General features: G+C 52.3%; 1 protein-coding gene across 1 annotated transcript; it reads left to right on the forward strand.

Annotated features, from left to right (window-relative positions):
* Positions 1–284: 284 nt before the first annotated feature.
* CD22 (CD22 molecule) lies at positions 285–11,790 on the forward strand. The gene is made up of 13 exons (XM_055552441.1): positions 285–384; positions 1,021–1,401; positions 2,772–3,065; positions 4,678–4,941; positions 5,067–5,330; positions 6,300–6,554; positions 6,761–7,021; positions 7,103–7,366; positions 9,182–9,278; positions 9,434–9,509; positions 9,895–10,019; positions 10,362–10,446; positions 10,756–11,790. Exons 1-13 carry the CDS (start codon positions 351–353, stop codon positions 10,885–10,887), a joined length of 2,532 nt encoding a protein of 843 aa, XP_055408416.1. The 5' UTR covers positions 285–350; the 3' UTR covers positions 10,888–11,790.
* The last annotated feature ends 162 nt before the right edge of the window (positions 11,791–11,952 follow it).

The following is an 11,952-nucleotide window of genomic DNA, read 5'->3' on the forward strand; positions in this document are numbered from 1 at the left end:
CTGACATTTGAGGTGCTCAGCAGTTTGGTGCCACTCAAAGCTTGAGAGCTGGCCAGCAAGTTTATAGAAGTTTGGATGGATGATTGATTGGATGGATGGATGGTTGGAAGAAAGGAAGAAGTGCTAGTCCTGCATGGTGTTGGGCTGATGGGAGAGGAATGGCATATCCTGAAAAGGCCCATGAGCTTCTGGAATTCCCTATCCTGCTGTGCAACCAGTCACTGTTCTCTGGGGATCAGGGAAAAGGGGTTGGCATAGGTGCGCAAGAAGAGCTGTCTGGAAGATGTCAGCGACCAGGTGGCTCAAAGACAAACTCTTCCTGGCCCAGGCTCCTGCCTAGACACAGCACCATGCATCTCCTTGGCCCCTCGCTCCTGCTTCTCGGTAAGGATGGCAGTCTCCGTGGGTCCTTGGGTCTGGGCTGATGGTGGAATCTGGAGGAGGAGGAAAGACAGGGGAAGAGAAGAGTAAATGTGGGGCAGGGTGGGGACAGGCAGTGTGTGTGTGTGTATATATATATGTATATATATATCTGTGTGTGTGTGTGCGTGTGTTTGGGCTTCCAAGGTGGCGTTAGTGGCAAAGAACATGCTTGCCAAGGCAGAAGACATGAGTCACGGGTTCGATCCCTGGGTTGAAAGATCCCCTGGAGGAGGGCATGACAACTCACTCCAGTATTCTTGCCTGGAGGATCCCCATAGACAGAGGAGCCTGGCAGGCTACAGTCCATAGGGTCACAAGGAGTCAGACACGACTGAAGTGACTTAGCACGCATGCACGCACATATCCAGGGGATCTTCCCAACCTAGGGATTGAATCTGGGTCTCCCGCATCGCAGGCAGATTCTTTACCATCTGAGCCACCAGGGAAGCTTATACGTGTATGTGTGTGTGTGTGTGTGTGTGTATACACATACACCTCTCCCTCTCCCTCCCTGTCTCTTCAGGGGAAATTCTTTATTCCTTTGAAAGTTCTCAGTGTCCCTCACTAGTGTTTTCTGTTCATTTTGGTGGGTTCCAGAATACTTGGCTTTCTCTGACTCAGCCTGGAACTTTAAGCATCCTAAGACCCTCTATGCCTGGGATGGAGCTTGCGTCTGGATCCCTTGCACATACAGTTCGGTAAAGGGTGGTGGACACACCCTAGATAACCTGACTGTGTACCACAATTTTACGTTTGACAAGAAGACCAAGCACTACAACGGGACCATCCTCTATAATAAGAGCCTGAAAACCAAGGAGTCTACCCCCCGTCAGGAAAGGGTACAATTCTTGGGAAACAACAGAAACAATTGTACCCTTCTCATCAATCCTGTCAAAGTCGATGACAGCGGCCTTCTGGGGCTGAGGGTGACATCAGGGACTGACAAATGGATGGAATCTCTAGACCTCAACATCTCTGGTAAGGCCCTGAGGATGGGTCCCTTTGTCTCAGCAGGGAGGAAATGGGGAAACATCCGACTCCTGGGACTGATCACAAACTGGGTTGCCTGCAGAGGCCAGACGGGGATGGCCAGAGAGTGACCATGGTGGCACAAGGACCCTGTGGTGCCCATGGCAAACTGGAGTGTGGGCGTTCACCCCTCCTTGAGCAGACTGCCTGCCACTCAGCTCCTGTACGTTCTAGAATCTGGCTTCCGGGTTGCCTGATTTTTTCAGAGAACATGGAGATCTGAATTTTCAAGGGAAACCTCCCAGTGTGTTAATGTGAGGGATTAATTCTAATTAGCTCTATGTGGCTATCTGACACACGGATAGAGTATGAACAAAACACAGGTGTGGGGACCCCACTCCAGGCGGCATGCTCACTCAGTTCCATAGCCTGTGGATTCGGTGGATGGTACTATGCAGCCCTATGTTTGGGGTGAGAGATGCCACAATATGAGGGTGACCCAGCCCCAGGGACAGCGGAGACTGGCTGCACAACAGACCTCTCCACTAAAGGAAAGTAAACACAGAAGGCAAACACCAGGACATGTGACTGAAGTAAGCGTAAACCATAAGACACAGTTCCTAAGGAGGACCAGCTTTCACAAGCCCTTTCAGAGGGTATTTTGGCTGAGCAGAGAAAGGCAGGCCCGGGGAGGGGTGGACGGAGTGACCGGAGATTCCTGATGGGTTACTTGGGGCAGGGTGTCTACAGTGGGTCCATCTCTCAGGCTTCCAGAGTTGTCCCTGCTCTTTTTGTTTTTCTTTTTTTTTAAAACAGTTTTATTGAGATAAGTCTAATACAACTCACCTACGAAAAGTATTTTTTGGTGTATTTATAGACATGTTCAACCATTACCACAGTCAATTTTAGAACATTTACATCACCTAGAACTGCAGTGCCTTCACCTGTCACTCCTGTGATAGCTAATTTGTGTGTAGATATGGCTGGGCTACAGTAGCCTGGAATGTGATCGAACGTTATTTTGGATTCTCTATGAAGATGTTTTTAGATAAGATTAATATTTATTTTATTTATTTTTTAAAATTTATTTGTTTAATTGGAGGATAATTACTTTACAATATTGTGATGGTTTTTGCCACACATCAGTGTAAATCAGTCACAGGTATACAGGTGTCCCCTCCATCCTGAACCCCGCTCCCACCTGCCTCCCCACCCTATCCACCCAGGTTGTACAAAGAGCATTGCTGTGGGTGTCCTGCTTCACACACCAAACACACACTGGTTATCTATTTTACACATGGCAGTGTATATGTTTCAGTGCTACTTTCTCAAATCATCCCACCCTCTCCTTCTCCCACTGAGTCCCTGCTCTTTTGCAGAGAGTGCTCCTCAACCCCACATAGAGCTCCATCAGGAAATCCAGGAGGACCAGGAAGTCACTGTCACCTGCTCACTGAATTTCGCCTGCCATAATTACCAGGTCCATTTGCAGTGGTCCCTGGAGGGGTCTGTGACCACCTCTACCATCCTCTCCCCTGAGATGGTCGCCACCAAGAGCCGCCTTAGTTTCCAGCCCAAGTGGACTCATGATGGCAAGAACCTGACCTGCCAGCTCTGGGACCCCATGAAACAGCGGATACTCTCGGAGAAAACGGTGTTGCTGGAAGTGAAGCGTGAGTCTCCCCGATGCTCCTGTGGGAGGGACGAGGGTCCTGTCCTCTCTTCACCCCCTCAAAGAGGCATGGGAGCTCAGAGAAGGAAGCATGATGGGTCTGTGGGCACCCGCAGATGGGATTGGTCCAGGCAGAGCTTCGGCACCCCCTCTATCTTTCCCATCATCAGCGCTGGTGTTTCAGGGCATGAATTCATGATAGCATCTGCTTCCCAGGTGGCACTTGTGGTAAAGCAGGAGACATAAGAGATGCAGGTTTGATCCCTGGGCCGGGAAGATCTCCTGGGGGAGGGCATGGCAATCCACTCCAGAATTCTTACCTGGAGAATCCCCCTGGACAGAGGGGCCTGACAGGCTACAGTCCGTGGGGTCACAAAGAGTTGGACATGTCCAAAGCGACTGAGCATGCACGCATGCCAAACAGAATAAAATAATTTAATCTATCCTCAAGCCATGACATGATTTGGGGATCACTTGGCTAAGGGTTTTTTGTTCCCCTGGGGGGATGGAGTGAAGAATTTTTTCACATCATTATTGGAGGCTCATTCATTCATTCAATAAATATTTATTGTGAACCTACTAGGCGCTAAGCCGTATTATGGCTGCCAGGCATAGAGCAGTGAGCAAAGTTCTTGCCCACGTGGAACTAGCATTGCAGTGGGGTTAGAGCAAATAGATGATCAGGGGAATACAGAACAAAACTTTAGGTGGTGCTGAGTGTAGTTAAGAAAAAATAGGGACTTCCTTGGTGGTCCAGTGGTTAAGACTCTGCCTTGCAATGCAGGGGGCACAGGCTCCGTTTCTAGTCAGGGAACTAAGATCCCACATGCTGGAGAGCAACTAAACTCATGTGCCAAAACCAGAAAGTCCATGTGCTGCAATTAGAGAGTCCGTGCTCCACAACTGGAGTCTGTGTGCTTCAATGAAAGATCCCACATGATGCAACGATGACCATGTCCTGCAGCTAAGTCCCAACTCAGCCAAATAAATAAATGTTTTAAAAGAGAGAAAGTAAAAGGAAATCAGGGCTAGGACAGAGAGAGTGAGGGGTGGAGGCTTAACTCAAGCTGAGACTCAGTTAAGGAAGGGACTGAGGGGGGCACACAGTATCTTTGTGAGAAGAGCAATCCAGAGAGAGGGAAGAACAAGTCCAAGACCTTGAGGTAGGAACTTGGCATGTCTGCATCAGAGCAAGGGGTCCAGGGGCCCAATGGTAGGAAAGGAAGGCCAAGAGGGACTGGGACACTAGATCTCAGGGGCTGCAGTGAGGGGTTTGGGTTTTTCTCTAAGTGTGGAATCCACCGAACGGCTTCAAGCAGGGGAGTGGCAAGCTCTGATGGACCGTCCTGGGAATGCTGCTGGCTGCTGGCAGAGACCAGAGCTTTGGGGACTGGGCTTGGAGGGAGCAGGGAGATGACTCGGGAGGCTGTGACAGTCCTCTGGTGCTTGAACCAGCCCACCTTTGTTGACAAGGGCAACAAGGAGTGGCTCCAGACTCGTGCCCCACTCTGTGTAGGCTGCTTCTTTATCAGAATAAAAGGGCTGCAACTTCTCAGCACTTAACACCCTCGGAGAATTTCCTACCCCTTCTGCACTGTCCTCTGCTCCTCCAGACGCACCAAAGTTGGAGATCCAGGTCAGCCCCGAAGAAGCCACTGTCACAGAGGGAGAGTCTGTGACCATGAGGTGCCAGGTCATCAGCAGCAACCCGCCGCACTGGAGTGTGTCCTGGTTCAAGGACAGGACAAAACTGAAGGAGCAGGGGACAACACTCGTTCTGCCCGAAGTGACCAGGACGATGAGCGGGCAGTACACGTGCCAGGTCTCCAACGATGTGGGCTCAAGACAGTCAGATGCGGTGGATCTCCAGGTGCACTGTGAGCCTCCCGGGAGCTGCAAAAGGGGCAGGCTGGGAGTCAGCAGGGGCGCCACCCAGGCCTTCAGGAGGGGACCCATAGAGGCCTCTGCTCACCCCACCCCCCGCTTCGGCCCCTTCTTCCAGATGCTCCAGAACCTTCCTGGGTTCAGCTCTCCCCCTCACCAATTAAAGAAGGAGTTACAGTAGAGCTGACTTGTATGTCAGCAGCCAATCCTCCTCCAGCGAATTACACCTGGTACTTCAATGAGCAAGAAATACCTGGAAAGAACGGCAGGACCTTCCAGATCCCTCAAGTCCTCGTCAAGCATGCTGGGAGGTACTCCTGCTTGGCAGAAAATAGTCTTGGGCCTGGATCTGTTGACCGGGAAGCTGACTTGGATGTCCAGTGTGAGTAGTCGCAGAGGGAATAGAAGAGTCCGAGCAGGGACAGCAAGCAGAAACCAGGGGCTCCCGACAGATTAGCTTCTGGGAGGCGGGCGTTGTGCTATAGTTCACAGTCATGTCCTTAGCACCAGAACAGGCCTGGCTTGTGGGAGGTGCTCAGTAGATGTTTGTTGACTGAATGAACGGCAAGCTGCCAGGGTCCCATGAGGGACACAGAGACTTGGCATTGCTATGCAGCGACTGAGTCCCTGGAGAGGTCCTGAAGTTTTTGAGAACTGGGGCAAAATGCCTTGTTACCTCTCTGTCATCTGGCCCTGTTTAGCACCAGTGAGTCTTGTCACTGAGCAGAGCCTGGGACAAAGAGAGTCCCTGTATTTGATCCTTGGACCCTGGGGTGTCATAGTATGGGCCAAATACACTGGATACTCAAATCCTGGAATCTAGACAATGGATATGGTTCACACTAGTGGCAGCAATGTGTTTACCACTTGCCGTGTGGCGCTAATGGCCTCCTCTCACTCCATCCTCACAATGGTTCCACAAGGTTAGTTACTCACAGGACCCCATTTGACAGATAAGTAAACTGAGGTCTGCAGCCTCCAAGTGGCAGGATCCAGCAGTCTAGCTCCAGAGCTATGCTTCTTCTTTTTTAAATGAATGCCCTTGCTCTATGACCAAGCCTTGACAGCTCCCAGACCCATGCAGAGATCCACAAACAGCAGCCCCTCCTTGCTTAGCACCATATGTATATACTCTGCCCAGAGCTGTTCTCTTAACCACTGCACCATCCTACCTCAAACCACAACCAGGCCAAATGGCCAGGGCAAGAGGGAAGCACAAGCCTTCCCTCAGCTAACTGACAAACTGCATCAATGTAGGGCATGGGGAGAGCAGAGAGGAAGCCAGAAGGAACAGATACTGATATTAGAGGTAGCTATCTTTTCTTCATCCATCTCTCTGGTTTTCTCCCAGATCCCCCCAAGGGGGTCACCACGGTGATTCAAAACCCCACACCGATTCGAGAAGGCGACAGTGTGACCCTGTCCTGCACCTTCAATTCCAGTAACCCCAGAGTTACTCGATATAACTGGAACAGCCCAGGCTCCCAGGACCAGACATCACAGAAGCTGACGATTCAAAAAGTCACCTGGGATGCACAGCCAGTCAAATGCGAAGCCTGTAACCAGTGGTGTTCGTGGTCTCCCTCTGTCAACCTGAACGTCCTCTGTGAGTGCCCCAGGCCCGGGGGAACTGGGGGGTGGCCCAGTTGGGATAATGGGGTTCTAAGAGTAAGGAGCCCGAAGCCTGGACCACAGTTCTCACAGAGAACTGAGGGATGAGAGTCAGGCCTCGGAGCCAAGGGGAGAGGGAGTCTTGGGGACAGAAGGAGGGAAAGGGATGCCAGAGGTCAGCCTGAGGTCCTTGCTCTCCAGATGCCCCCAGGGACGTCAACATTCAGATCAGCCCTCATACAGAGATTCAATCTGAGAAGCAGGTCCTCCTCAAGTGTCAGTACTCAAGTAGCCGTCCTGAGGATGTCCACTTCTTCTGGAAGAAAGATGGAAGCCTTCTGGAGAGAGGGGACACGCTTACCTTTAACAGTATCTCTCCAGAAGATTCGGGAACCTACCACTGCTTGGTCAACAACTCCATAGGACAGACCTCATCTGAGGCCCGTGAGCTCCAAGTGCTGTGTGAGTGGCTGGAGCTGGAGGCGGACAGCAGAGATGGGCAGAGGACCAGTGACCTGAATCCTGACTTTGCTTGTCCTGCAGATGCTCCCAGGAGGCTGCGTGTGTCCATCAGCCCGAAAGACGGGGTGGTGGAGGGGAAGACAGCAGTCCTGACCTGCGAGAGCGACGCCAACCCTCCCACCTCCCACTACGACTGGTTTGATGGGAATAACCAAAACCTCCACCATTACGGTCAGATGCTGAGGTTGGAGCCCGTGAAGCTGCAGCATGCAGGCAGCTACTGGTGCAGGGGGACCAACCGTCTGGGCCAGAGCCAGTCGCCCCCCAGCACCCTCACTGTTTACTGTAAGGCCCCCTCCTTCTTCTTCTCTGGCCCTGGCCACTCCTGGGGCTTCCTCCTTGGCTGTGCTGCTGTGTGTTCAGATCACATCCCTGATCCTGCCCTGCGTTCCCTTCCTCTCCTGCAGGGGACGGGGGTGTGGGGAACCCTGTGCTCAGAGGCCCCCCTGCTCCACACACAGCTCTTCCATCTTCCTTCTGCTCAGTCTCTTCAGACTCCAGGAGGACTCCCTCTCTGCCTGCCCACCTCCTTTCAGACACCCTGAGCTCCTATTGGCTCCCTCTCTCTGCCCCTCCCTCTCTGTCTCACCCTTGAAAGGCTGCTTGTTTCTATCTTTTGATTTTTTTTTTTTACCAGTTTTTTTTTTTTTTAAAAGACAATGCAAGTACATGGTAAAAAAAAAGAAAAGAAAAGAAACAGCATGGAAGGGTAAATAGTGGAAGGACAGTCACTTATCCTTTCTTGCTACCTGAGAACTCTGCCTCCTCTCCGCCCTCAAGGCTTTCACTGTTGGCTGGGTATGTCTCCTTGCAGAAATATTCTGTTTGTGCACAATAGGCCTCTAGAGACTTGTGTCCATACACCCTTCTTTGTTACTTAGACTTTTGAAGAGCTCACACATTGCCTTGAATTTTCCTTTCTTCATGTAATGGGGGCTTCCCTGGTGGCTCAGATGGTAAAGAATCTGCCTGCAATGCTGGGGACCTGGGTTGGATCCCTGGGTCGGAAAGACCCCCGGGAGAAGGGAATGGCAACCCACTCCAGTACTCCTGCCTGGAGAATTCCATGGACAGAGGAGCCTGGTAGGCTATAGTCTGTGGGGTTGCAAAAAGTCAGACACGACTGAGCGGCTAACACTTTCACTTTCCATGTAATAACAGCACTTGGAGATTGTTCTAGATTTGTGCATAAACAGATGTCTGAAGAGTCTGGAAACATAGGGGGAAATATTCACTTATTGTGTTTTTCTCAGATTAGTGATTGGAGCCAGGACTTTAAACTTAGCAGATCCTCAGCATGTAAAGCTGGTGCTAAAGCGAGCCAACCTAAGTGTGTCATTCGGAAGAGTGACCTAACACCACGTTCCCTAGGTCTCTCCTCCACAGACACCCTGAGACCTGCCTTTTTTCCTCAGGGTGCAATGTTGCAAAACTATGTGCCCAGTGCCCTCCTCAAGGCTGGACACAGTCTCCTGCTCCGGGCACACCCACAAGGAGAACTGTAGGCTAGGTTCCTGCCTGGACTTGCTGAGTTGAAGGACAAGAGATTTTAAGTAAAGCCAAGTGGCCCTTGGGGCTTCCCAGGTGGTGCTAGTGGTAAAGAACCCACCTGCCAATGCAGGAAATGGAAGATCCCTGGGTCAGGAATATCCCCTGGAGGAGGGCATGGCAACCCACTCCAGTATTCTTGCCTGGAGAATCCCATGGACAGAGGAGCCTGGAGGGCTACAGTCCATGGGGTCGCAAAGAGTCAGACACAACTGAAGCAACTTAGCACACGCTCACACGCAAGAGGCCTTTCTGATGAGACAGTATCATTTATGAGGGTCGCATGCTCTTCATGTGCCTGAGTCCATCACAAAGCAGACGCTCCTCTTGAAAACCAATTGCACTTCCCTCCTAATGAGATGTCCAGAGGGCAGGGCTGGCTTCTCCCTCTTGTTCTGAGTCAAGTGCCCGGGGCATGGAGGATTTTCACAGGCTAGAAGGACAGTGGCCTCACAGACAGAAGCCGAGGATACCTCCCAGGCAAAGGGCGGAGCAGGCCTGCTCCCCGACTGAGGCTGTGCCATCAGCTGACGTACCTCCCTTCTCCATCAGACAGCGCTGCCACCATCAGCAGGCGTGCGGCCTTGGGAGTGGGGTTCTGCCTGGCCATCTTCCTTCTGGCCATCTGGGGAGTCAAGCTTCAGCGGAGGTGAGTGCCTCCCACCACCTGCCTCCTTTGCTTTGCCTCCCCCATTCCAGTGAGTGGGTCCCTGGTCACTCAGCCTTGCAGCCCCCAGCATGCTGGGTCCTCAGGGTGCTCTCCCCAGGCCCTTCGGCCTCCCTGATCACGTCTTTATTTCTCAGTTGGAAGAGGATTCAGAGACAGCAGGGCCTTCAGGAAAGTTCCAGTGGACAGAGCTTCTTTGTGAGGAATTTAAAGGTAGGAGGGCAGAAAGAGGGAATGCAGGGCAGGTCTTGAAGTCAAGAAAGAAGCAAAGTGGAAAATCAACTATGTGTCAATTAAAAAATAAAAAAGAACTTTCCTGGTGGTCCAGTGGTTAAGACTTCGCCTTCCAATGCAGGGCATGTTGGGTTCCAACAGGTAGCTAGGATCCCACATGCCACAGGACCGACAAACGGAAACTTAAGACAAAAGCAATATTGTAACAAATTCAATAAAGGCTTTAAAAAGGATGGTCCACATTAAAAAAAAAATCTTTAAAAAGAAACACAGTGGACATGGGTGATAGACTACTGTGGGGGTGGGTGGGGGAGCTAGGATGGGGAGAGGAGTGATAAGAGCTGAAATTTTGTCTTTCTCTCAGGCTAGAAGGACCCCCCAAGCCGAACGCCCCACCTCCCTGGGGTGCTACAACCCAGTGATGGAAGATGCAGTCAGCTATGCTACCTTGAGCTTTCCTCTTGGCGAGACTGACACACGGAGACTTAGGTACCGGGGGGGCGACACCTGCACCCTGGGAGGGACATGGGGTAGCGCTCCCGTCCCGCCTTCCTCTTTGCTTCATCTTCTCATTCCAGCTCTGTAATGACCCCCTGGAGAATGGTCTAGGGAACTGGATCTATGCCTTCAAGCAGGGGCCAGTCTCCCTCACCAAGGCTGAGGCTTCATGAAACACACACACGCGTTCACTCGGTGGACACCTGAGCTCCTGCTGTGAACACAGGGGGCTGAGAAGCTGGGGGTGCTCTTAGGGGCTAGGGGAGTTGGAAAAAGGAACAAATTGCATGCAAAAGTCTTCACCTGTGGTTATCTATCTGCCTTCCCTCTCAGAGATGCAGGGAGCTCAGAGATGCAGGAAATTCCCCCAAGCAGGGACGACAGGGTCACCTATGCTGTGGTGCAGAACTGTCAAGTGGTAAGAGGGCAGGGCTGTAGGAGGCGGGGGGAGGGGGGACCTGGCCTCGCCCCTGCGTCCCAGACGGGAAGGACCCGGTGGGCTCTGTGGTGGCAGATGCTGGGCAGGGGGAGGGCTGCCCAGGCCCTGGCATGGTCAGAGCCGGGGCAGGCATCTCCCAGTTAGAGAGGTCAACTGCGGCCAGTTTCCAGACGAGAGGGCTTCGTCTTGGGCCCTTGGGACCCCGGGGTGGGGATAGGGGGAGCCAGGAGGGAAGGGGCAGTGGGAGTGGACAGTGGAAAGCTGCTCACCACACTGTGGCTTCCTCAGGCCGACTATGAGAACGTGACTCCGGAGGTCCTAGACGATGAGGGCATTCATTACTCGGAGCTGGTCCATTTTGGGAATGGGAAGCGGGCAGTGGCCCAGGAAGGAGTGGAATACGTGACCCTCAAGCACTGATGGGCCAAAACCTTCTCAGCTCCTGCTGCTCTGCTGGGGCATTATACACGTGCATGCACACATGCACAGTTACTTCAGCCCAGCTGGTGCAGAGAACTTTGTATGTGGCCCAGACACAGTGTCCCTTCTTCGCACTGGTAACCCTCCAAAGGGTTCGTTCCTGGTCCTTTCCTCTCAGCGTCTCATCTACATACCTACCTTGAACTGTACAAATCTTCCCCTGCCCCTCCCCAGCCATCTGTCACCTCCTGTGTGTGTGTGGTCTGTTAGTCGCTCAGTCGTGTCCAACTCTTTGTGACCCCATGGACTGTAGCCTGCCAGGCTCCTCTGTCCATGGGATTCTCTGGGCAACAATACTGGAGTGGGTTGCCATGCCCTTCTCCAGGGGATCTTCCCGAACCAGGGATTGAACCTGGGTCTGCTGCATTGCAGGCCAAACCTTTACCGTCTGAGCCACCATCTGCCCCCTCCCAAACCCCATCCCCTAGATGGCCGTGTCCCCGCTGGGATCAGCTGGTCATTATTTTTATTTCTCTCTCATCCCGTTCCTTTGACAAGTGACCCCTGCTCGATAACTGCACTCACTAATATAATGCCTAACTTTTGCCTCCGGGACAAAGCCCAGGAAATGAGGAACATAAACGAGGTAGAGAGAGGCACTGCCCTGGGCCAGTTCCTCCTCTAGGAGGCATTCCACGGAGAGGATTATGCTGCTGTGGCCCCTGTCCTTGGAGGTCTCGGGGTCTGAGATGTACACCGATGTGGATACAAGTGTAAGAGACACAGAGCTGCACAATAAACCTGACTCAGATGTTGCATCAAACAGCCAGTGAGTGATTTCCAGTCTGCAGAGTCTGAGTGGGGACAGGGAGATGGGGCAGGCATCCAAGGGCTTGGGAAGAAGGGAAAGGTCATGATCAAATCACCAGATTGGAGAACCCATCTTCTGGTTGCCGAGAGTCCACTGGCATCACAGAGAGAGTCTAGGTCTCGACTCTTCCACCTGACCAGCCAAGTGAGCTTGGGCAGAGTTCACTGGCTTCTCTAAGCCTCAGTTTCTTCATC

This window comes from Bubalus kerabau, chromosome 17, assembly GCF_029407905.1.
Source record: "Bubalus kerabau isolate K-KA32 ecotype Philippines breed swamp buffalo chromosome 17, PCC_UOA_SB_1v2, whole genome shotgun sequence".
Taxonomy (NCBI): Eukaryota; Metazoa; Chordata; class Mammalia; order Artiodactyla; family Bovidae; genus Bubalus; species Bubalus kerabau.